This window comes from Botrytis sinoallii (assembly GCF_014898435.1).
Source record: "Botrytis sinoallii strain Bc 23 chromosome Unknown BSIN_003, whole genome shotgun sequence".
NCBI lineage: Eukaryota > Fungi > Ascomycota > Leotiomycetes > Helotiales > Sclerotiniaceae > Botrytis > Botrytis sinoallii.
This window is the reverse complement of record NW_024066030.1, coordinates 2,166,733-2,191,039: the sequence shown is the minus strand read 5'-3', so window position 1 is coordinate 2,191,039 and position 24,307 is coordinate 2,166,733. Positions and strand designations below refer to the sequence as shown.

The 24,307-nt window shown below is 43.3% G+C and overlaps 6 protein-coding genes across 6 annotated transcripts; 2 read left to right on the top strand and 4 right to left on the bottom strand.

Annotated features, from left to right (window-relative positions):
* Positions 1-695: 695 nt before the first annotated feature.
* EAF02_002337 (uncharacterized protein) lies at positions 696-4,873 on the bottom strand (the record flags this gene model as incomplete). The annotated part of the gene is made up of 2 exons (XM_038898385.1): positions 696-1,731; positions 1,779-4,873. 2 exons carry the CDS (start codon positions 4,871-4,873, stop codon positions 696-698), a joined length of 4,131 nt encoding a protein of 1,376 aa, XP_038762077.1.
* Positions 4,874-5,497: 624 nt separating this feature from the next.
* EAF02_002336 (uncharacterized protein) lies at positions 5,498-6,996 on the top strand (the record flags this gene model as incomplete). The annotated part of the gene is made up of 3 exons (XM_038898384.1): positions 5,498-5,740; positions 5,788-5,935; positions 5,999-6,996. The coding sequence occupies 3 exons, from the start codon at positions 5,498-5,500 to the stop codon at positions 6,994-6,996; spliced, it is 1,389 nt and encodes a 462-aa protein (XP_038762076.1).
* A 54-nt stretch (positions 6,997-7,050) lies between these two features.
* Positions 7,051-8,342, bottom strand: EAF02_002335 (uncharacterized protein). Its single transcript, XM_038898383.1, has 3 exons — positions 8,248-8,342; positions 7,392-8,198; positions 7,051-7,341 (listed from the first exon to the last, which is right to left on the bottom strand). Exons 1-3 carry the CDS (start codon positions 8,285-8,287, stop codon positions 7,202-7,204), a joined length of 987 nt encoding a protein of 328 aa, XP_038762075.1. The 5' UTR covers positions 8,288-8,342; the 3' UTR covers positions 7,051-7,201.
* A 467-nt stretch (positions 8,343-8,809) lies between these two features.
* On the top strand, positions 8,810-11,968 carry EAF02_002334 (uncharacterized protein; the record flags this gene model as incomplete). Its single annotated transcript, XM_038898382.1, has 1 exon — positions 8,810-11,968. The coding sequence occupies one exon, from the start codon at positions 8,810-8,812 to the stop codon at positions 11,966-11,968; it is 3,159 nt and encodes a 1,052-aa protein (XP_038762074.1).
* A 704-nt stretch (positions 11,969-12,672) lies between these two features.
* Positions 12,673-14,920, bottom strand: EAF02_002333 (uncharacterized protein). The gene is made up of 4 exons (XM_038898381.1): positions 14,484-14,920; positions 14,266-14,421; positions 13,870-14,215; positions 12,673-13,807 (listed from the first exon to the last, which is right to left on the bottom strand). Exons 1-4 carry the CDS (start codon positions 14,715-14,717, stop codon positions 12,897-12,899), a joined length of 1,647 nt encoding a protein of 548 aa, XP_038762073.1. The 5' UTR covers positions 14,718-14,920; the 3' UTR covers positions 12,673-12,896.
* A 1,329-nt stretch (positions 14,921-16,249) lies between these two features.
* On the bottom strand, positions 16,250-18,655 carry EAF02_002332 (uncharacterized protein; the record flags this gene model as incomplete). The annotated part of the gene is made up of 5 exons (XM_038898380.1): positions 16,250-16,367; positions 16,419-18,160; positions 18,219-18,340; positions 18,398-18,461; positions 18,518-18,655. The coding sequence occupies 5 exons, from the start codon at positions 18,653-18,655 to the stop codon at positions 16,250-16,252; spliced, it is 2,184 nt and encodes a 727-aa protein (XP_038762072.1).
* Between the last annotated feature and the right edge of the window lie 5,652 nt (positions 18,656-24,307).

The window sequence follows — 24,307 nt, the reverse complement described above, 5'->3', positions numbered from 1 at the left end:
TTGAGAAGATAAGATTGGAAGGAAAATCCACTTCATTATGGTATGTACTTCGTATGCAGGGGAAGTGTGTACGTCTTGGGAATTTCTATGTGGTAACTTTATGCTAATTCTATTATTATTTGGGATGAGATATTATCATGGACGGTGAACCAGATGAAGAATGATTTGTATGAAATTGTATCACTTAGTTCTTGTGGCATTTGATCGCGTGCTCGGGCTTGCAGTTGTTTGTTGGGATGATCTTGGAAGGATACAATGGGCTGTGATGCAAAGGAGATGATTGAGTTATATTGTCGAAGGTTGACGCGAATAACTGGTATATATGGGCTGATATATGACATGAAATTATGTCCATTATTCTGGTTCGATTTGCACATTATTCTTTATTGCAACACCGCCCTCAAACGACTCTCATGCTGTGTGATGGCTCATTATGAACTTTGATGTAAGTATAGTATTGCAAACTACAGTTTGAAGCTTGCTTGTTCCTCCAACAAATAAAATTCGTGGGGGCGCAGCAATCTACAATATCACATGGCAGAACAGATCAGGATATGAAATCTTGGCATTAACATCATGAATAATTCAACATCGAATCTCAAAAGTCCTATGGCTCCTGCCGATTTGTTTTCACCAGAAACGCCTAATGCTGATCCAGAAATAGACAATCCAGTCTGACCCAATGCAGGATACCCTCATTCGAATGTACCTTTTCCAAACAAACCACCAACGGCCTTGCGCCTACTTTCCACTCCCTTAAATTTCTTTTGTTCTCTTCTCTTCTCCTTCTTCTCCATCACAGCTTTCCGTTCACTTTCCCTAACAAAAGAGTTCACTCCACTATGCTTGCCTCCTCCTCTCCTGATGCCTGATCCTTCGTCCTTCCCACCAGCCATCCGCTCTGTTGCTGACATACCAATACTTACACCAGTGCTTGATGTCCCAGATAAAATACTGCTATTTGTCGTGGCTTTTCTCAATAGAGGTACTACCCTGTGACCTGGTTGCGATGAAGGTGCTGCGAATGCTAGACGTTCATTGTTGGCAGCAACATTGCTCGAAGATTCACGCTTCAGTTGTATTCTGTCGATGATGGAAGTTCCAGTTCTGCGTATGGCGAAAGGATCACGATTCTTTTGAGTCCCTTGTTCTGGACCTCCTTCAATTTCCAGATCATCTTCTGAATCAGACTCGAGAATTTTTGAAGTAACCATAGCATGAGGATCTTCAATAAGACTTGACAGTGATTCTCGAACCTCTGATAGATTCGAGGGCTTCTTCCCTGTACGTCTCAAGTGTGGTGGTGGTCGAACATAACCAGTGCTATCGGAATGCTTACGTTTTGACGGAGGGCCCATGACTTCTCCAGCCTGGTTTGGTGCAGATTGCCGAGATTCGTCGTTTTGGCTTTGAGATTGTGAGTCAGAAGTATCGTCTTTTTCTTGGAAGTTATCTAGAAATCCCATCTCATCTTCACTTCCTCTATCCTCGATTGCACGAAGGAAAGCCTCTTTTTTGGGATTCTGTGCAATCTTTCCAATCTTTTCGTCTGCAAGTAAAGCTTTACGCATCTTGGCTTCTGCTGCGCGTTTTCGACGTTGGCGTGCCTCTCCACCATCATCTGAGTCCGAAAGATCATAATCGGCACCTCGTTTGCGCCGAAGCATGCCCTTGGAGATATCGTTGTAAAGCTTCTCTATTTGCTTCTCGTCACTTGCTCTCTCGCGGTCACTAAAATGGTTAGCAATAATACATGTGTTGGAATCTAAACAGCTTACGCATAGAATTTGGCAAGTTCGCTCTCGTCGATGTCTTTCTTTTCATCATCTATCATTTCTTTGACAAATGCATCCTCTTCCCCTCCACTTTCATCGTCACTGACACCACCCAAACCAGCATACTCGTCTTCTGATTCCTCGGCTTGTTCATTGACCATGTTCTTAGCATTACTCTTTTTCTTATCAAATTCTTCAACAACCTTCGGCTTCCTTTTGGCGGCTTTACGCATGACATCAAAAGCGTCAGCGGTAATTTCAAAGTCATCATTTTGATTGTTATCCTTTCGGGTAGCATCCAATGATTCATCCTCATCGGACAGAGAGATAGCTCTGGCCCTTCTGCGAAGCTTTCCTTTCCTCTTCACAATAGGCGTTTCTTGAATATCATCACCAATCATTTCAGTAGATTGTGATCCCATCTTAAATGTGCCTGCGGTCGAAGGTGGATCCATAAATCGAGATTTAATGGGTGTTATCATCGAGAATCCTTCGTCCTGTGTATTGGGAAATTCGGAGGCTTGAGTCGATAACGGGTTCTCGACCAAACTTTCGAAATCATGGATTTGCGATTGTGAGAATGAAACCTGGATTCCCTGGGTTTCATTGTCTGCTGGTTGTGATTCTGGTATTTGTGTTTGACTATCCATTACCATGTCTTGTGTTTCTTCGTCAATCATGGTGGGAATAAAATCGGGCAGCTCAGGCATAGCTCTTCGGCGAAGGAAATCCATGGAGTGTTCCTTTACGTTTGAGGCTTGTGACTCTGGATTTGATGATTCAAATATATCTTGACTATCATCCATTGTACCCTGGAATATCTGTGTAAGACCGAGTCCAGCGGGGCCCGTTATGGGTAAACCAGGTATGAATGTTTTGGTTGCTGAACGAAGAACTGAAGTTGGAATTACCGGTGAGTCTGTTCGCGGCTGCGACAAAGATAGAGTTCTGGGAGCTTTGGGTGTCTTTGTGAGAAGATCCTCTTCTTCCTCGTCATCGGAGATAATGTTCGTGACTCTCGATTTTTTGGACCGCCGATGGACAGGTAAAGTTTCTTCTTCGTCCTCGGCATCCATGGGGTTAAGTGGATCTTCTGGAATAGAAAGATCAATTTCAGATTCTCCATCTTCCTCTGCCTCATTGTCGAATAAGGGATTTGGTACGGGGTTGTCAGTTGCCTCTTCTTCCTCAATTTCCTCATCCTCATCCTCGTCTTCACCACTTTCTTCATTCTCGGAGTCCTCATGCTCGTTGTCTTCTGAGCCGGAAACCTCTTCCTCTTCTGGTATTTCTTTCGTCTCTTGCCAATCTTCATCGTCGCTGCTGTCGTCCAATGGGTCTACTTCACCATTGGCTTTTCGCTCTCTCTTAGCAGCTGCCTTTTCCCTTGCCTGTATCTCTTCTCCTTCACGGCGAGCCTTAGCGAGTAAGTCATCAACCTCTGCCATTTCCTTTTCTCGCTCCTCGGCAGTCTGTACAATGATTCCTCGATCTCTAAGGGCCTGGAGTCGCTCCTCTCTTTCTCGGTGTGCTTGTTGCCTTGCCTTCAATTGAAGACTTATTTGTAGATCTTGGGCTGTAATCGATGGCTTTTGATTTCTTCCGGAATTTTGCTTTCCAGGCGATCCGAGGTGTGCAAGCATTCGCAAAGCCATCATCGAATGAGGTTCCTTGGCTTGTTTTTCCGGAATTCGCTTGAATATCGCATCTAATTTTGCATTGCGAGCAGATTTCTTTGGTTTCACAATCTCGAGATCACTATCCGAATCAAGCTCCAAGTCACCAGTACTGACTTTCGCTGGCCGTATCTGAATTGGTCGCTGCTTGAAGACAGGCTTCTTCTCAGATAAACCTTCGGTCATATCTGCATCGACAGCCTTTCCTTTGCCCTTGTCTCTCCTGGAAGGTGGTGACGATTTCAGAGCTTCCTCGAGAGTAGGCAAGTCCTCTTCATCTACCACATCCATGGCTGTGCTTGTTACCAGAGAAGTTAAGGCGGGCTCTTGTTTATCATTAGTGTCCATATCATCTGGTGGAGATGTGGGCGGCGTTTCTTGCATCTCAATGTCTGATTGAGGTGCGGGCGGAGGACTTGAACTTGCGGGTCTTGCGGGGTCAGAAGAAACAGTATTAGTCTCCTCAGTTTGTCTGTAACCAAACCTGGCAAACAAGCTCTGTTTCGTGATCTTCTTCTTGTTTTTAGCTTTGTGAGCCAATTGCATATTCCTCGACAATCGCTGAGTCTCTCTGTGCATCTCCTCGATAGCTCTCTTGCTCGCCTTTCGAGTAGGACGATTTTGCTGTGTAAGTCGTTGTCCTCCTTCATCCTCGCTGTCAATCTGATTGTCGTCTTCAATCAATGCGGCCTGTCGTCTCCTTTCTTCAGCTTTCGCAGCCTTCTTCTTTCTATCCTCCGCCTCTCTTGCGTAACGTTCTTGGCGTTTCCTGGCAACCAGATCCTGGAAAGTCTTGTTTGATTTTGATATCGAGTCCAGTTGAAGGTCATCTGGATCGGAATTATCGGCCTGCGGCGTGGCCGATCTGCCAGCACTGGGTGTAACGAAAAGTCCAGGAGAAGCGGATTCTTGTCGAGGGGTTGACTTGACGGGGGTCTGGCGAGGTGAACTTCCTGTCTTACGTCTCCGCAAAACCACTGGTATATCACTTTCATCGGCATGACTTTCATCATCTACTATTTTCGGTGACTCCGGCCTTGGTTTGTTCTTCATGAGCCTCCTGACTCTTTCCCTCGGATTATTCGCCATGAGCTGATCGTCGTCTGATCCGTCCAATGCAGCTTGCATACGCGCAGCCATTCGACCCCTTGGCCTTGCTATTTCTTCTTCGTCTGAAGAGGACTGGCTCCCGACATCGATTGAACCTTTCGTTCTGCCCAGTGCCGTTGACTGAGAGTTTGCATTGAATATATCCGACTTTGGCTTTCGTGAGGCGATTCTTTTCCTTGCATTTCCAGAGACACTCTCCTCATCAGAGTCACTTATTCCTGCAGCCGCCAAAACAGCTCTGATTTTTGATTTGGGTGTCAACTCCATTGGAGAAGTAGACGCTCCAGGCGAAGATTCTCGTGATGAAGCCATTGTAATTAATTATAATATATTTATGACTGAGAAAAATTAACACAATCGTATGTAAGGTTGAGCGTAATCATAAAATAAGAATCATCGAATCATTGTTTGTAGTTGTATAATAGTTAAACGTAAGTGCAAGGAGAAGAAGTGTTTAAGAGTTGGAGAGTTTTGTGCTATGATATTAGAAACGCGTTCCAAAAAGACGTGTACGCGACTAGCAAGCATAAAGTTTAAGTGCGCGTGGAAGTGTGGCTGAAAAATCACGACCCACCTGGGCACCCTCGAGCCACCTTGATAACCGCACCTGCCCCACGTATGATGGATGGATGATGGATCCGACTTGTCACTTCTAATTCCGATCAGATCAGTTCCTCATGACCATGTAGAAATTCGTAAGCCCGAGATATCGAAGATATCGTGAACTGTCTCCAGTTTTTATATATTGATTTGGTTTTCCCTTTTTTCTTGTTTGACAAAGATTTGTTTGACACCTGCCATATATACGGGGTAGTTGTATTTCTAGATGAAATACTGAAAGAGAATCAACATAAAGGCATCACGAAGCCATCAATTTCCCCCTCACTGCAAGTCTGCATCCCATATATCTGATTTGATATTGACCTACAACAAAATATGACAACTACATATCTCCAGCGGTTGAGAGCTAGATCTCAGAACAATGTGGCCGCGCTAAGAGATTCTCCTTTAGCGGAGATTTCAGGTGCCTTTGGTGATCTAGGAACTCTATTACCACTGATGATTGCTTTGGCGATTAATAATTCAATATCTCTCTCAACAACTCTATTTTTCTCAGGCATGTGGAATATATTGACAGGTGTTGCTTTTGGTATACCTCTACCAGTACAGCCTATGAAGGTAATTTCTCTTGTAACTAGCCATATTCCTAGCTAACCATTCTCTAGGCTATTGCTGCTGTAGCCATCTCAAGGAACTTTTCGATTGAAGAAACGGCTTCTGCTGGTTATACTGTAGCCGGCGTGGTGTTAATCTTAAGCGCTACAGGACTTCTTCGATGGTTCACACGTATGATACCTACACCCGTCGTCAAAGGCAAGTCTTTTTGCCGAAGCAATGTCTAATTCAATAAAGTTTCTGTATTAAGTATGTTTTCAGGTATTCAAGTGGGAGCCGGCTTGTCTCTGATCTTATCCGCTGGCTCAAGTCTTCTTCAACCTTTGGGTTGGACGACTCCAAATGCTGCCGACAACTTGATATGGGCACTTTTCGCCTTCATCGCTTTGCTAATTACGCAGAGGCTTCCAAAACTGCCATATGCTCTAGGTATTTTCGTTCTTGGACTTGTGTTATCATTGTATATCACGGGATTTAGTTACCTACCTTCATTTAGATTATGGCACCCTCAAATATATGTTCCGTCCGCAACTTCGTTCAAAGTCGGGGCGCTCGACGCTGGGCTAGGACAAATTCCCCTCACAACCTTGAACTCCATTATTGCTGTCAATTTTTTGGCATCTGATCTCTTGCCAAACATTCCAGCCCCAGGCGTTACTTCGATTGGTGTCAGTGTCGCACTAATGAATCTAATTGGTGGCTGGTTTGGTGCTATGCCTGTTTGCCATGGTTCAGGAGGACTCGCTGCCCAGTATAGATTCGGAGCCAGAAGTGGTGCAAGTATAATCATCCTTGGTGCCTTTAAGATGATCTTGGGATTGTTTTTCGGTGAGACGCTTGTGGGCCTACTAAGACAATATCCAAAGAGTTTGCTTGGAATCATGGTCGTAGCAGCTGGTCTAGAATTGGCAAAGGTAGGAGAAAGTCTTAATTACGGAGCTCGAGACCTGTGGGATATATCAGAATCGAGTGTTGGATCAGATTCTGCTCAACCACAAACGATAAAACGCCATAGACAACTTTCAGACGAGGAAAGGAAGGAAAGGTGGACAGTAATGTTCATGACCATTGGGTTTCTGCTCGCGTTCAAGAATGACGGGGTTGGGTTTTTAGCTGGTATGCTGTGTCATGGGTTCAATCAATCTTCTAGGTTATGGAATGCTTGGGAAGGGTGGAGAACGAGATACAGTGAGAGAAAGATTAGGAGTGCTGCGAATAGTCCCGGAGGTGAAGAAGAACAGTTGCTCTCCAGTGCTTAAGCATGAGACGGGGCTCAAATTCAATGATATTCACGAGCATATGAATGAACGAAAATGCGTTGTTGTAAAACTGTATTTATAATCTGATGGCGCTACCGCCAAATTCTCTGATCACTAGTAATCTTTATTCAGTACTTCAATGGCATTTTCAAGAGATCTTTGATAATCTTATATAATACAGCTCGGTGTGATTTATACATCAAAATTACCATGAATAGTACTGTCGTTGGGCAGTCACAGGTCTATTTGGTAATTGAACCCAGACCTTCTTGTTCTTTAGCTTCTCCTCTCGTTCTTCATGCAGTCTAATACGAGTTTTCTCTTCCTTCAACACGAGTGAAATACCTAAAATATGTTAGCCCTGACAATACTTCTACAAATGATGCTCAACTTACTCGTTGTCCTGTTCTTCATAATGTTAACATTTCCTCTCGCTCTGAAATCATAACTTCTAGTCCAATCTCCTTTTCCACACCAAGCTTCATCAACATATAATGTAGTTGGATCCTCCACTTTGACCCTCTTTCCATCCTTTGTGACGATGTATCGCGTCTTGAAATTTTCAGTAGATTTTCTTTCAACCTTTCCTAATCCCATGCCCCTCTTTAAGATGGCCTCGTTCCTCGCATGCTCTAGATGTTCTTTGACATCCTTGGCAACCTTCTTCTTCGAGAATCTCATCTGAATGATCGCATCTTCCACTGTCTTGCCCGCAATTTGCTTGGCCAAAGGAACCAATTTCTTCACTGAAGTCTTGAAATCATGACTCTTGGACAACAACACCCTTTCCGTTCTCTTCAATGTTTGTTCCTTCGTCAAACGTCCTCGTTTTTTAACATCCTGGATGACCATCTTCCTTTTCCATCGAAGTGTAGCATTGGGGTTTGGATCGAGCGCTCTGGCCATTATTTCAGGGTTTCTGGGTATGACTTGGTTTTCCTCGTCTCCTTTACCTCTTGAATCTTCATCTTCAAAGATGGACGATTTTGCGAGATCTCCCCGCTCGGCCTGTTGTCGTTGCGCATCAGATTTTTTCTTGAGGTATTCTTCTGTCAAAGGATTCTTAGGGGCTTTATCCGGCGAGAACATCCTCCTTGCACTGTCAAGACGCTTTGAGAAATTGTCCCATAGTGATCTTCGTTGATTGGTGTATAATGGGATAAGGAAGGCGATGGGTGGATGGGATGTTGTAAGAGGTGCAGCTGTGGGCTGATCAGCATTGATCATATATATACATAGCCATATACTTACTAGACCTTAGCAGGCGCCGCGAAGGAAGATTCAAACTCATAGTGTGGACTGGGTGGTGTTGCTTGTCAATGGCTCGGGCGTCATATCAAAATAATTGAAGTTCTTAGTTTGCCAAATTTATGTGGCTGCTTTAAGAATCACGCTACAGTCAGGATTCAAGATTTTTTTGGTTCATGCTTATAAGAGCTATCTCGGTCAGAAACTTTCCAAGTTTCAATTAATTTACAGGTAGACCTTCCAAATGATTGGAGGTTTGATCAATTTAATTACATGAATTTTCTGTTATTCATTCGGAACGTTGAATGTAAATGGCGATCTCATGTCCCGCTGTCGTATTCCGAAATTATTAAGCGGCGGCAAAGGTCCGGTGGGATTGAAATGTTCGAGATGGATCGTACTTCACAGGATCAACGCCTACTTTTGTTGTCAATACACAACCCTATTTATTGATCACCTTCCAACAACAAAATCTCAAGAAGATTCTCGAAATGCTTCTTGGGCTTCCTCCCGATATTGATACGAGATTTCCAAAGTGAAGTAGTTGGAGAAAACTTTGTTTACAATGGAACAATCACCTGTTGGTGAAGAGGAGTGGTTAGCACTCGTAGATGAGGCTAGCAGAAACGCGAGAGATCTGGAGCAGCGCATCAAAGTTGTCGAATTATACGATCGCGCAATAAGCGCAGAACCTTGGAGCAACCCGCTTTGGTTAGCAAGATGCGACTGGGTCTTGTCATTATACACAGATTGTCGGGATCCAGATGCAGGATGGCCAGAAGATGAGCGACTCGCCGGACAGGAACTATTCTCGTTACAAACAGCGCAGGATCTTTGGCAGGAAGGCACCGCAGCTACGCAATTTCGTTTGAACGACAGCCATGAGCTATGGAATAGGTGGATAACTATTGAACTGGAATTGCTTGCGAAGTCTCCTACTCGTGAGCAAGTAGAGCGCGTCCGCAAAATATTCTTCGATCGCCTACAAATACCACATGCTAAATGGGACGAGACTTCTCAAATGTTCTCGACGTTTCTCACGAAGTATGACGAGCCCTCTTATGAATCGACGATGGTGCAAGTTACACAGATGGGTAGCACTGCAAGATATTTGTATGAGCAACGTGAACAGCACGAGCTCAAGCTTCAGCAAGCTGTTACGGCTGGTGATAAAGAACACATAGCATCTGTAATGAAGGAATATCTGGAATGGGAGACTTTTCAAACAGTGACAAAGCCCAAAAAAGGTTTACCACAGAGCCCGCAAATTCTCGCAATTGCCCTCTACGAGCGCGCATTAGCTTCCACAATTTTGGGCCGGGATCCTGGAACTTGGGAAGATTACATTGCTTTCGTTCAACAGAGCTACGTTGTAAATCCAGATGCGCAGTTAGGCAGCCCCCTTTACATTGTTCAGCGAGCTACCGCACATTGCCCTTGGTCGGGAAGCTTATGGGCGCGCTACATCCTTCTTGCTGAAACGCAAAACTTGGATTTTTCTTCGATTGAAGATATAAAGCATGCTGCGACGAGTACTGGCGTATTGGATCGTGACGGGACAATGGACGAAGTGATTGAGGTCTACACAGCTTGGTGTGGCTATCTCAGGCGTAATACGATCGATAAACCTTTAGAAGACGAAGCTTTTGATGTGGCAGACGCCGGTCTGCCTGGTTCACTCGAGGCCGTTCAAGACTGGGGTCGAAGGCTCTACAAAAGAGAATACACGGATCCTTCGTTCAAAATCGAAAGGATAATGATTCAGTACCTCACTCAGAAAGGATCAATTGAGGAAGCTCGTGAGTTTTGGAAAAGACTCGTGAATACTCATCAGAAAAGTTATGTTTTTTGGCAACAGTATTACTCATGGGAAATGACAGTCCGATATCTTAATAAATCATCCAACTTACCCTCTATGGTCTTGTCTCGAGCTTTACGTACGAAAGATCTAGACTGGCCGGAAGCGATCATGGAACTTTACATTTCACATTGCAATAATTATGAAGATGCACATACTTTATTAGGAGCAAAAGATCTAGTCCGCAGGCAATTTCAACTAGTTACCAAGCGCAGGGAAAAGTTAGCCATTGAGCAAGCAGAATTATATGCTCAGCAACAGCAACAAATCGTTAGCCCGGAAGCGACAGATGAAGATTCTCCTGGAAATTCAAAGAGGAAGCGTGAGCCAACCTCAGAAGATACCACTGATAGTAATACCCACAAGAAGATAAAAAATGAGCAATCGACAGCTGATGCAGAGGCTTTACGACAACAGCATTTGACAAGGGATCGCGAGAATACTACCGTAATAGTCACCAATCTACCTCACGAGGTCACCCAAACCAAAGTGAGACAGTACTTCAAAGAATATGGTCACATCAATAGCTTGACGCTCAAGACCGAAGCGGACAAGCTTTCCTCTACCTGTTTGATCGAATTCCGTTCCAATGACGACGTCCAATCGGCTTTCCTCCGTGATGGAAAATTCTTTGGTGAGAATCAAATCAAAGTAGAGTCTGGTACTGGTTTGACTCTTTATGTCACTAATTATCCACCTACTGCTGATGAAAATTATATGCATACCCTTTTCAAGGATTGTGGTGAAATATTCAGTATCCGATGGCCAAGTCTCAAATTCAACACACATCGTCGATTTTGCTACATTACCTTTCGTAAAGCTGAAGCTGCTTCGGCAGCCACTCAGCTCGATGGAAAGTTGTTAGAAAACAAATTCAAACTCGTAGCAAAATATTCCGACCCAGCTGCAAAAAAGCAACGAGAGGGTGCCACCGCAGAAGGTCGAGAGCTACACATAACTAGTCTCGATTCGAGCTTGAAAGAGGATGATTTGAAGCAGGTCTTTGGAAAGTATGGCAAGGTTGAATCTGTCAGAATCTTGAGAACATTCAAAGGGGAGAGCAAGGGTGCAGGATTCATCGTTTTTGAGAAAAAGGACGAAGCTACTGCCGCACTTGAATTGGATAAAACCAAGCTGAAATCCTCCATTCTTCATGTCGAATTGACGCAAGCAAGAAACTACAAACCTATCGCAACTAGTAGAGAAAAGGGGGCTTCAGCATCTCCAGCTCCAGACGATGATGGAGATACTATGATGTCTCCTGCTTCTACTACTGACAATCCTCACAAGAATCAACATGCTTTACATCAACCATCAGAAGGTGGCAATCGAACGATTACCTTGCTCAATGTCCCTGATACGGTGAATGATGCAAGAATCCGTGCAATTGCAGAGCCATTTGGAAATATCATCAAAGTTGTACTTCGTCCAGACCATCAAGGTGCAATCGTCGAGTTCGAGGATGTTAATTCTGCAGGTAAAGCATCTCTCGGTCTTGAAAATCACGAGATAGCACCAGGTCGCAGATTGAGAACAGGAGGAATGAAAGATCTTTTCGCACAGTCGAGTGAGGTTAAAAGTGATCGCATTGTGGTTGGACAAAATGGTAAGAAGGAAAAGGAGAAAGCGGGTGCGAGTACAGGGACAGGAGCAGGGACAAGCACGAGTAATTTCATGCAACCCAGTGTACCGATCAGAAGACCAGGTGGGGGAAGGGGTGGATTGGGACAAAAAAGAGGATTGGGATTCTCGGGCGGGAAAAAGCCAGCGCCAGTGCCGGCACCAGATACGGGTTCGGATACTAATGCAAAACCAAAAAGTAATGCGGATTTCAAGAAAATGTTTTTGAGTGGTGGAAAGGAATGAATGGGATGGGATGGGATGATAATTAATTGATTGCAGTGTTGCTACGTAATAAGAATAGGGTAGCTAGGGTTAGGTAGAGAGCACATAGTAAATCAGATGTTAATATCTTTTCTTTGCTAAATTTGTCTGTCGTCCCGTTGTGAATGATAGTTGATTGCCATGTGTACGAAGTAGAAAATCGTCATGAGATTCAATGAGCTTAAGTATGTATATATATGAAAGTAGCGTTGTACATAACCGTCCTATTAACGTGTATTTTCATAGTATCATGTCACAATAACTTTCCTTCTCATATAATAGATAATAGAATATTAAGATATTAATAATTATCCCCCCTCCCCCCCCCCCCTCAAAAAAAAAGCAAAAAGTTATGACAGCTATCTCGTCTGATCAACGGGAGAGAATATTATATTAATATAATATTATAATAAATACCTACTAACTTTATAACTTTAATATTATGTATTTTAAAAATTTCGATAATATATTGAAATACTCTGACAGATTATTCTAGTACATATCGATAAGTATGGAATATGAGGAGAAGAGATGAGAGTGAGTTGAGAGTTTTGAGATGTTGTTAGTAAGGGCTATCTATGTATATAAATAGGTACTTATAGATTAATAGGTACCTAGTATATAAGTATAGTATATTCTGTTATTGTAATCTTACTTTTCATGGTGAGAAACATTTGAAAAAAGGGGGGGGATCAAATGTATCAAATATACCTAGGTAGGTTATCAAATCTGCATTATTTTCCGACAACGAATGATCCATCGTATCGTATCCTATCCTATCCTATGAAACCTATATAAATGACTATTCAATCACAATCCTAGCCTATCCTATTCCATAAAAAGAAAAAGAAAGCCTACTTCACTTCACTTTGCTCCTCTTTTCTTCTCTCCTCTCCTCTCCTCTCCTCCCCTAATGAAACTGATCCTCCGTGACTCCCTTCCCCATCGCGCTCGTACTACTCACTCCGCCAGTCACCATCTTCAACAACTCATCTGCATAATTCGCTCCGGACCATTTCTGATGCTTCACCACATCCACACCCAGATCCATTTCCGGTTCTTGCACCAACTCCCCATAGGCGCGCATGCCCTGTTTACTATACGCCTCGGCAAAGCGATGACTAATCAACGCCGTGGTGTGTAAACCGGCTAGTGTGATGAATTGCCAACAATATCCTAGTTTGGAAAGTCGCTGAATGTATGTTTCCTGTTCTGCTCTGGGCATGGCCGATTTCCAATTAAAGGACGGAGAGAGATTGTATGCGAGTTTCTGGTCGGGATACACGGCGTGCACGCCCGACGCGAATTCCTCGGCTTGTTTGTAGTCTGGGAGTTTGGATTCCATCCAGATGGCGTCGGCGTAGGGGGCATACGCGATAGCGCGATTTATGGCACACCCGCATCCGCCTTGGAGTCGATAGTAGCCTTCTCGTGTACGAGGAGCGTCCCAATCCCAGTGGATGTCGATGCCGGTGATGGTTTTGGCAAGGGCTCTAGCTTCAGAATTGCTTTTGCCCTTGACTTCGGTGAGGAAGCGGGAAACGAGATCGTCGGATTTGGTGTTGGGGTTGGCTTTTATGGTGGCGATGACGGCGTCATTGAAGAGTTTGAGATCGGCTTGAGCAGTCCATGTATCTTCAATGGCTTGGAGTTCTGCACCAGTTTTTCCGGCACGCTCACCAGCTATCATTAGATCGTTAAGGGGTTGGAGATTGGGGTTTGTGGAGCCGAGAATGTAAGCGTGATCTCGGGGATCGATGGTTGTGGTAATTAAAGTAGCAGCTTCGGCGTCTGTACGGGCAATAGCGAGGAGATCAGAGCCTGCGTGGTATGTTAGTTTGTATTCTTCATCTTTTCAAACAAAAGTATAGATTTTGACATACCCATAATATCAGCCTGAGCACGGATAGCAACCAAACGATTGATATGTTCACTGATAGGAACGAGGACCTTTCCAGCCATATGTCCACATTTCTTGGTACCAGGAGCTTGATCCTCAATGTGAATACCCGCAGCTCCCTTCTCTATGAACAATTTTGTTAATTTCATAACGGCGGTGAGACCACCATGACCAGTATCAGCATCTGCGATGATGGGACGAAGATAATCGACGTTTTGGAGCTTGGCTCGATCGGCTTTCGAGGCAGTCATTACTCGTTCTTCACGTTGTTTACGGTCATGGAAGAGTTGGGCCATGAAGAGATGTGATACTTTGTTGGGTACTGTAGTCTAGAATATGTTAGTGAATTGGAGGCAAGAGAGGAAGGAGGTGGACTTACATATGGATAATCTGCGAGATCTGGACCAGGTTCATCGGAAGCAGATGCAGTGGATGATGATTGCCATCCAGAAACATAGACTGTATCCAGAAACTTTGCCATTTGAGTCAACATGGTAGGTTCCAAGCAACCATATGTATAAGAAGCATCTTTGTTCTGTTTTTCGTGATATTAGTATCCATCTGTCATCGACATCGAGATACATCAGGAATGCATACCTTGAATCTTCCCTCCAAGATCTTCCAAAGCTTTTTCGATTGTGCATTACTTGGGTATTCAATCTTTAAATTTCCCCTCTTTGCCACAATCTGCTCAGCAGTAAAAGCTCTCTTGGTATATCTCCATCTCTCATCTGCCCACCATTGCTTAACAGCAGCAACTTCTTCTAAGAAGATTCTCTCTTCTTGTTCTGGATCTACAGAAGTACCGGCCATTCTATTGGTAGAAACCATGTTGTATGTGTATATATGGATATAAGGTGTATAAAACAGGAAACAAGCCTCGTTCGTGAGTAACTTCTTTCAAGCTCCGAAGACTTGATGTTCAGTTAGAATGTAAGAAGTAAAGAATCCTATGTATCTTTAGGAATGTAGAGTATTGGACTAGTAATCAATCTTTCAAATTCCAAGATTTATAAAGTAAACAATGTCAACACAGTATCGAAGGAAAACACAGAAGCAGATAGTTCCAAGGTATATAGCTATATATTCCCCTCCTCCTAGGAACCTACCCGGCCCAAGGTCCGAACTAACTTCCTACATCGCAAGCCCATGACAAGACTCATTCACAATCGTTCGTATCCTCGGACCATCAAGGAATCCTTTGCCATCAATATACAAAGCATATGGTTGGCTGTTCGGATCAAAGGGAGAGCTTCAGGAATGCCGTGATTGGATACATTCCCGAAAACTGGGGAAAACAGAGGTACCATTTTAGTGAGCTTGGCTTTCTAGATCTGATGCGTTTTAGTGTAACATCTTGCGGTTGACTTTTTGTTATGACGAATGCGGAATCATGGATGGATGGATGGTAGTTGAGATTTGAGATGGAGAATGTGAATATACTTGCTGGTCTTTGGATGTCAATTCTGAGTCGTGTGCAGCTTTACCTACTATAGCATCACTCATCTACTTTACCATTTACCATCAATGTTCATTCATCCAAATCTCCATCTCCAATCTCACCATCAAAACATCCCTCATACGGTCAGACTGCCCAGTGCCCAGACGTAAGAATCATGTAAGACATGCTTTTGGAGAGTTACATCTCAGCTATCACTTAACATGTGTTTCCACACACGCGAAACTCGACGTTATCGTAAACATGTGAAGACTCTCGAAAATTCCAAAATAGATATGATGACCCCAGATCTCACAAGGGTTAATAGTTCTGCCGAGGGGTAGGTCGTCCAATGCGGAGGAGGGGATCAATTTTTTACAGGTCCAATAGATGCCTCGGCTTAGTTACCCCTTCATTTGTAAAGGATGATCCGGTTATCGCCTTGGTACTGTTCCGAGAAAATGATTATTTCCGATCATGCTTTTTCTAATCCGACTATAGGATGCGGTTTAGGAATTAAAGGCTAGGCATTCGGTGAGGTATTTATGTTTTCAGTCATATATCCTTCGTCCATGTAACCTTACGAGTATTGTGTCAATATTAGGAAGTGATGCGTTGAAAAGCCGAGAGAAATCAGGTCATCAATGAACGATCAATGGATATATAATGCTATCAGCAATTTTGCCGGTATATTAATTTCTACGGGGTAGCACAGGTCTGCTATTTTGCTTCTAACATACACATGTCTTCTTTAAAGTCTCGATCGCCCCAATGCAAATGCTCACTGCATATCCTCACCATCCCATTCTTTTCAATCATCAATTCCAGAACTCGAGAATATTTCTAAATGCTATCGAGGGACTCAAAGGGTATAGAGCAAAAACGCAAATGTCGTTAACGCATTAAACAGCCTGTCTTCGAATACTCAAAGGTTCATGGCCTTAGTGTATTGCTCCCAAGGAGTAAGTGTTCCTAGGGTTCGTCGCATATGTGCATTGATGATTTGAAGTCCGTAAACATAACTGGCATTAACCCATCCAAAACTAGAAATCATTAGAATTTTGCCGTTGATCAAACACATTGGTATCACTCACCCTTCTTTAGCAACTCCCTTGAAATCCGACCCTTGGTTGCCATATTCTGCATCAACCTTATGAGGATCAATCACTCTGGTCACATCGTATTTTTCAACCACTACACCATTGAAATCAACAAACGCTGTTGTGATCATGAACAACCATTTGTAAGCAAGTCGTTCGGCTTCTTCCTGATAATTGTATCGTAGTAGTCCTGTCCAAGCTAGCATTTGCTGTGGAGCCCAACCATATGGGTAATCCCATTGACGATTTGGTCGGTCTAATCCAACGGCACCACGAGACTCTTCAGTTCCAGACAGTAAACCTCCAGCAGCTTCAAACTTAGGAAGTGCGTTAGTGACGAGACTGGCAGCTTGCTGTGGCGAAGCAACACCTGCCCACATCGCCCAGAAGGTCGTAGCACTCTCATATGTGCACTGCTCTTGCTTCAGGGTGTTATAATCAAAGTACATGCCCTTCTCTTTATTCCAGAGGTATTTATCAATGGCTAACTTGCGACCTCTGGCTCTTCGATCCCACATTGAAGAAGTTTGCAGCTGACCAGGCGTCATATCGCCCACGCAAAACTCGGCTGGAACCTCAAGCTTATCTTTGAAAAATGTTCGAATGGTATATGCGATATCCTTTTCATATTTATAAAGAAGAGAATTAAGATCGATTGTTGCAAGATCTGCGCAAACCCTTTCCAAACGGTAGGATGTGTCATGACCTGACTCACGAACTGCTCGATCATGTAGGAAGTAATCGTCCAATTCCTTTTCCACAACTTTTCCATTATTGTAAGCATCAACAAATTCTTTGAAGGTCATGTTGTACTTCTTAGCATAAGGTGCCAACAAATGTTCGAAATGCGATGCTTCAGTCTCTGGAGGTACACCAAGACCTTCAGGGCGATATCTCGATAGACCTGTGACAGGGTCATATCTTGGTTCTGCCGTCCACACGCTGTGGTATTCCTTGATGGCGGCAAGAATAGCCGTCTTTAGAAAGTCCAATGATCCTGGCTCATGCTTGATCTTGTCAAAAACTCGAAGGGCCATATCTGTCAAGAAAGGTGGTTGAGAACGACATAAATAGTATGACCTAGTGGCATTGAGGATCTTTCCGTAATGTTCAATGCAAAAGCAGAAGTTTTGTACCATCGACTTGGCTAAGTGTACCTTGTCGTTGACAATTAAACCGAGTGATTCCATATAACTATCCCATCCATAAAGTTCGTTGAATCTACCACCTGGTACTACGAATGGTAAACCCTTAAGAGTTTTCTCGCCTGTTGACGGATCAACAACTTCCTCCATGGCAACAGCTAAAAGACCAGGCCTAGAGTTCATATCACGAACAACTTCTGGTGTAATTTTCTCAGGTAGCCAACAAACATCTAGACGCACTTCGGGTCTATCAGTTGCCACTTTGGTATAGTATGCATGCTGCTCAGGTGCACCCCGTGGTATGTAGATACGCGGACGGGGATCATCGGTCCAATCCTTGGGATCACGCCCAGCAATTTCAATCACCGAGCCATCGATTCTACGAGTCAGGCCATCCCAGAACGAGCCTTGTATCAATCTTGAGAGGCGGTTGACAGGATTCTCATTGAGGCGAGATTCGTCCAAGATAATTTGCTCTCTACCATTTTCTTTCGCCAAAGTCAATTCCTGTAGAAGATTTGATAGCATATAAGTCCCTCGGATATCATATCTTCTAAATCCGTTCGACGTAGCGGTTCCAAGAGGAAGTGTCTGTCCCAAAATTCGTTAGTTAAGAATCTGAGTGAATAAAATGCCTGCAATATCTTACCTTTGGCCCTACATCTTCAATTGTAATTTGGTGATTATCATCTGTGTCTTCCTGTTTTCGAAGGGCTTCCAGTGTCGAGTCAACTTGTATCAAGAATTTGCGTCCATGATCTCCAATATCATCTGCACATATGTATATTAGTCAATGAGACTTTGTGAATCAGAATATGGGCAACTGACCATGGCTGCCTCTCCTCTTGGGCTTTTCTAATCCTGAGATGGGTGTGGAGAAGGTGCTCTGGTTCTGCGAGGAGGTTAGATGAGTGTTTGAAAGGTTAAGGAGAGAAGTGCTGTGCTTACTGAAGAGTATGTACGGGTTCGGAATTGTCGAAACGATTTCTGGTTTGTATCATTGCTGTAGTAAACATGTGCCGCAGCGAATGGATCGATTTCACTGGAAACACTAGAAGTACGGTGCTTTCGCAATGGCGAGTTCATTCTATAGTCGGAAAGTTCTTTGGTGGGCGTTTGTAATTTTGCAATTCTGTAATATCTCTGGACAATTTTCGAAACGGTGACGTCTTAACAAGTTATAAATTCTGGGTACAGACAGTGGGGTGAGAGGTGGGGGGGGATGATGTTTGTAGTTTCTGGAAAAGATATACTCGTCGACCGTGATCGTAGATAGATGAGATGAAGAAGGATTGAAGAATTGTAGAATTGAATGCTGAATATGAATCTAGTAGGTTTTAAGGAGATAGAAAATGAATAGTATTACTCGTATACCGTTATAATCTCCACAAAAAAAGAGGATAAGGGTATGAATATGAGATCCGTGGTGTGTTTGGATGTTATGCTGGTGGAAAGTTCGAAAACGTTTTCAAAACGTCAGCAGAAATGTTTGATGATGATCATAGCTGACTTGCTCGCTGGCTGACTTGCTGGCTGTAAGTAGCTGACTACAAGTATCGTGGGTATGATATGATAGCTAGTTATTAGTAGATCTCTAGTAGATACCCAGGGAGCGTTATCGGTGCCGCCGCACGATCCCAATGAAAGATAACCACAACATTCAATATCTTCTGTCCAATGTCTACCAAACATCTAAACATCCTGCAATCCTTCAATCTTGCCTGCACTTTCTCTTCACCCAACCAATCTTCTTCAATCGTCAATTCTTGCTCAACCTATGAGAGTGTTTTGATGCTTCGATCTTTTAATTTGAAGATCCTCAAAATATGTTGAGTCATGTTGAAATTTGATTCATTTACAACAACTTCCAATGTTCTTCTGATCTTTTGGATCCTTTTTGATTTGTCTTTGATGTCATCCTCTTGTTTGTCTTCATTCACCGGCCTCCAAGCCGCCGAGACAGATGCAGTATGAACACAACATGATATTTATCATCTCAGATGCATTAGTGGGACGGTACTCCTATCGATTGAGCCAACCATAGCATACTGGTAATGAAAATAGTGGATCCTGTGGCGGTCACCCATCGACCATCATCGTCGACCAGCTATTATCCCATTGGATAGCCCTAGATTATAAGAGTTAAGGGGTTCATTCTTCGTGGGGGCTACGTCGTGATAGCGGCGTCCGGTTCGCTTCCGCTATTCTTGTCGTGTACCCAGGTATTCCAATGCAACACAACGTCTCAACCTCAACCAAAGCAGAGTATGAACAAAGTCAATGAGTACATTCAACATCACTACTCCTCAAATATTGGATATGTCGCTAATTCTTCGTGGTGAGAAGTTTTGAACCATATTCGTCCCATTCCACATATATTGACTGCACTGCACAACTTGCAGATTGATATGCTCACTGCCTCTCGAAGGCGACCTAGACTCCTTGCTCCAAACGTCATTAATATTCAAAGAAAGATGAGTTTCTTGGTGCTACGAACTATTGACATACTGGTCCTGTTCGAAATTCAAGAGCATTATTAAGTCTGCGATCTTCCACTTAGCCTCACCTCGCACTCTACATAGGATCAAGATGGGATTAAGATGGGATGGCACATCGAGTTACAATACATACCGAATAACTCGGGTGTCATATTGAGGTAGAAACCTTGTCACCGAGCCGATGTTGCACTCCATGTTGTCATCGCCATGTGAACAAAGTGGTACAAGTACACCACCGGAAATTACAAGACGCAATTTCAGCTTGTTAGCATATGTGGCTCGGATTATCATGGTTACAATTACAATCATGTGTTTAAATCGACAACCGGGGGGGGAGGGGGGAAGGGTTCCTGATATAACCATCTCAGTCATGCTACTTCTTCACGGCTTATAATTTGACTGCCGACGTGTAAGCCAAAAGATGGTGCTCAAGCCGGCTTTGGTCTCTGATGACCACGGTAAACCCGAGATCTAAGGAATTTGAGTTATCGCACTTTCCGAGAATCAACATCTTTGCTATATATCAGACACAAAGAAGAGCCTTGCCAGATTAACCCAGGCAACTGAAATGTCTCACAATTATTACCTCAAGCACACAGATTCATCTTAACTTTTAACCACACTCATTATCTAAGGTCTTGCCAAGGTTGCTAGGAAATCAAATATCGCCTCCAACCTGTTGCTATCCATACGATGACCCACAAATTGATGACCAGGTTCATACTATCATGCTTTCAATCGAAATCCTTTACCCGTGGAGGAAAGAAATAACTGACGGGTATAATCTCAATATAGATGCACTTGCTTCTAGATGTCTTACAATATGAGTTATGCGGGATCGATCATTGAGCCCTGCGGAATCCACTAACTTCATCCTCCAAAGAACGTTTCCAAATTTTAGGTCTCGGAACCTCATTTGTCAATTTCACTATTTTGCCTTGCGAGAGCGCAAGTGACAGCTTCCACCTGACAGAATAGTTTTGGTCAACTACAAGCGATGCAGACTGCAGACTGTTGATATGGACGATGTAGGCAGAAGCATTATGTACGGTCTAATTTGGCTCTGGGACAAAAAGATGGCTTCAAGTAAGAAAATGAAGCAACAATCTTATGAATATCCCATATTGATCCGGCGCTAGTGTGGCATGGATCCGAGACTATCAAATCGCCCACAATTTCTGAACCTCTGGGCTTTCAGATTAGTGACAGACAAGCTAGATTTAATAGGTCAGCCTTATAGGCAAAAGCAGACGCACGATCATATGGTCCTGGGGCTTGGAGGAACTTGTCAATATGTGCATCAGAGCCAAAACTTTTGTTGGTCTACCTTGCTCTCCAAGCCATTGTTCACGGTGTCGAACGATCTGACTAATTTCCAGCCCTTTGGAAAAAGCTATCTTAAGAGCAAGAAGAGCCGGCGGAGTTGCATATTAACAGTTGTGAGGACTTGATTATTGTTGAGACAATCAGCTTTAGCGGACCCTTTGAGAATATTTCACCACGCTCTCCTCCAGGATAATGAGAATCGACCTTATATGCAGAAACCACCCAAATACTAATCGTTAGGGGGCATATTTTCGCCGCAGTTTGCCTCTTTAGACACCGTCTACACACATCCTTTGAACATCAGGCTCTTTATGCGTCAAGGTATAATTATCTCAACTCCTTGAATATGCCGATTCACGCAGTTCAGCGAAAGGTTGAAACATATTCCTATGGTCCCAAAATAGAGCTTCAGATTTACAGCATCAAAGAATCGGTCCAGAGCTATGCACAATTACAAGAGACGTTTCGTAAGACAAAGATTAGATGGCATGTGTACTAAAGGACTCTAGACACTAAAACAACACCTGGTCTCGACACGCCAGAATTGTGGTTTTCTTGAATCAAGCCTACGGAGATTATGCCATGCAGATTTTTCTCGCAGATACATTTTATTGAATGACACTAGATGATAACTCACCGATACTGTGTGAACATAGAGCCAAAATGAATCAATTGCTTGGTGGCGGACGGAGGCGGCAGGATTTATCGAGCGTTTGGAGGACAATGGGCTCTTTGAACTCTGGAAAAAACAGCCAAAAGGAGAAGAAAGGCCGCTTTCAAGGCGTTCCAAGGTTGCCTGATATCCACATTACCTCATCTGGATTGTTATCCAACACTAATTTTGCGAGTTGTTCTTGACCATAGTCCATAGGTGAAGAAACGATCCAACACTGTGGAACACTTCTTAACATTGACATTAGCCGACAGAGCTGATCTCCTCGGATGCTTACCGAGACACGAGAAAATAAAGACCAGGTATTGAGGGGCGTGCATCAATACGATAAAAAAGAGTCTAAGCAGTGCGGTACAGTGAGAACTCGCTCCATTCTCCTTTGAATTAAGGGTCATGCCATCTCAAGCTTCAGATTTTCTCCCGGTTCCATGCATCCTTCCTCTTCGACATTTGGGCGCCGAGACAAGTCTTCGAGAAAGAAACAATTGTAACGATTGTAACAGGATCTTTCAGCCTCCCCCTTCCCTCCTCAAAAATCTATTCTATTTCTCCTTTATTTTTCCCTTCAACGGAGGCCTCGGATGGAGTTCCCAAATATTATCTACCCGAAAAGAGCTTGGGCCCAACCAGCTACAAATTTCCGAAATTAAATTGTCCATGCACCCTGAGGCACCGTGGTGAAATATGTCGTGTTCGTTTCACGATGGAGTAGTATATACCATGCAAATAATAGACAGACCGTCCAAAACACATCCAGCTGGAATTTTTAACCTTTTTGACTTCAAGGGTCTCGTCTCCTCATTCCTTCGTACTCGGAGTTATACAATCACGATTTGTTGAGTACAATTGATGATACCAATCAGAATTTGTTATGATGTGCGATGTAAATCACTATGGCTGATGTTCTTTGTCGTTCCAGCCAGCCAAGCCCAAGATTTCAATTGAACAATACCTCTCCTCTCTATCTGCCGAGTTTATACGGAAGAGTAACCTTACTCTGAATGAACACCTGGACTTTCGACTTCTTATCGGCTTGCCTATCACTTGACAACGGGTTTACGATAACCAACTTACAGAAACACAAATACAATTGAAGATCATTTGCAAGTAGTGGTTCTATCTTCAAATATACTTTACCCATCTACCTAGTATGGTAATTCTTGATCTTGATATCGGAAAAGCTGTCCCAAAATGTCCTGTAGGAAAAAGTGGAAACTTTTAACTTTACACTAGGAAAATAAGTCTGATCTCCAGACTAGCGAGACTAGCTGATTTTCCAATCTATATTATCGTAGAGATATCAAGTTTTTGGGAGATCTTCTAGCGTGCTGAGTGACGGGTTCTTCTCTACTGATCCCTGAGATAAGGGGCCTGGATTCGGTTTAGCATTTCGCATAAATCATATGCGAAATCCCATTCCGCCCTTTGCGAATTGATAAAGAATTACTTCGAGCGATTGAGAGCTGCTGAAAAATCGATATATCAAACGGAGAAGAAACCCCCACCTAGAACATGAGATAAGAGAGGCCGACACATATTAGGACAACCCTCGATAATTAAGATTTGGTGGGCGAATTTTCACTATCTAGTCTTGAATCTAGATGCAACATACTCGAGAATCTCGAAATCTTGAAAATGCCATGCCTTGGTATCATTACCTTGTGATTGATCTAAGGCTAGTTGACTTTTCCCCGGTATTTGGTAAATCTGATGTAGCGTTGATGTAGCACCGCATCAATACTAGTGGTCCTTGGTATGTCAGTCAAGGGGGCTAAAAAGATAGATACCACTCGCCATCTGTGAAATCTCGCGGCTGTGGTATCCAGTTGAAGTAAGTACCAGACAGTTTACAGCATCTAACCATTCATCATCGTACAGTGTCAATCGTAGGAAAACTTTTCCATTTAACTTTTGAGCCGCTATGCAATTTCCTCGACGCCTATACCAAATCCAATTCAGAGGCACTACTGCAGCCATCCGAAGCCAAGTCCCTGTAATGATCTTTTGGGTGAGCTACTAAGGCAGGTACGCGCAAAATATGGTTCGAGCCAATTGAGTAATTTATGTACGAGCGTCATAAGAAAGTTATTTCGACATACATGGTCACCATGTAATCATGATAATGAAATGCTTGTTTGAGAAATTTTAGCACTAACAAATTCAAGTCCTCATATGTGGTCCTCGTAGACAAAAAGCGTGCAATGGGAGCTTTCAAATATGTTATACAACGGTGGAGATCAT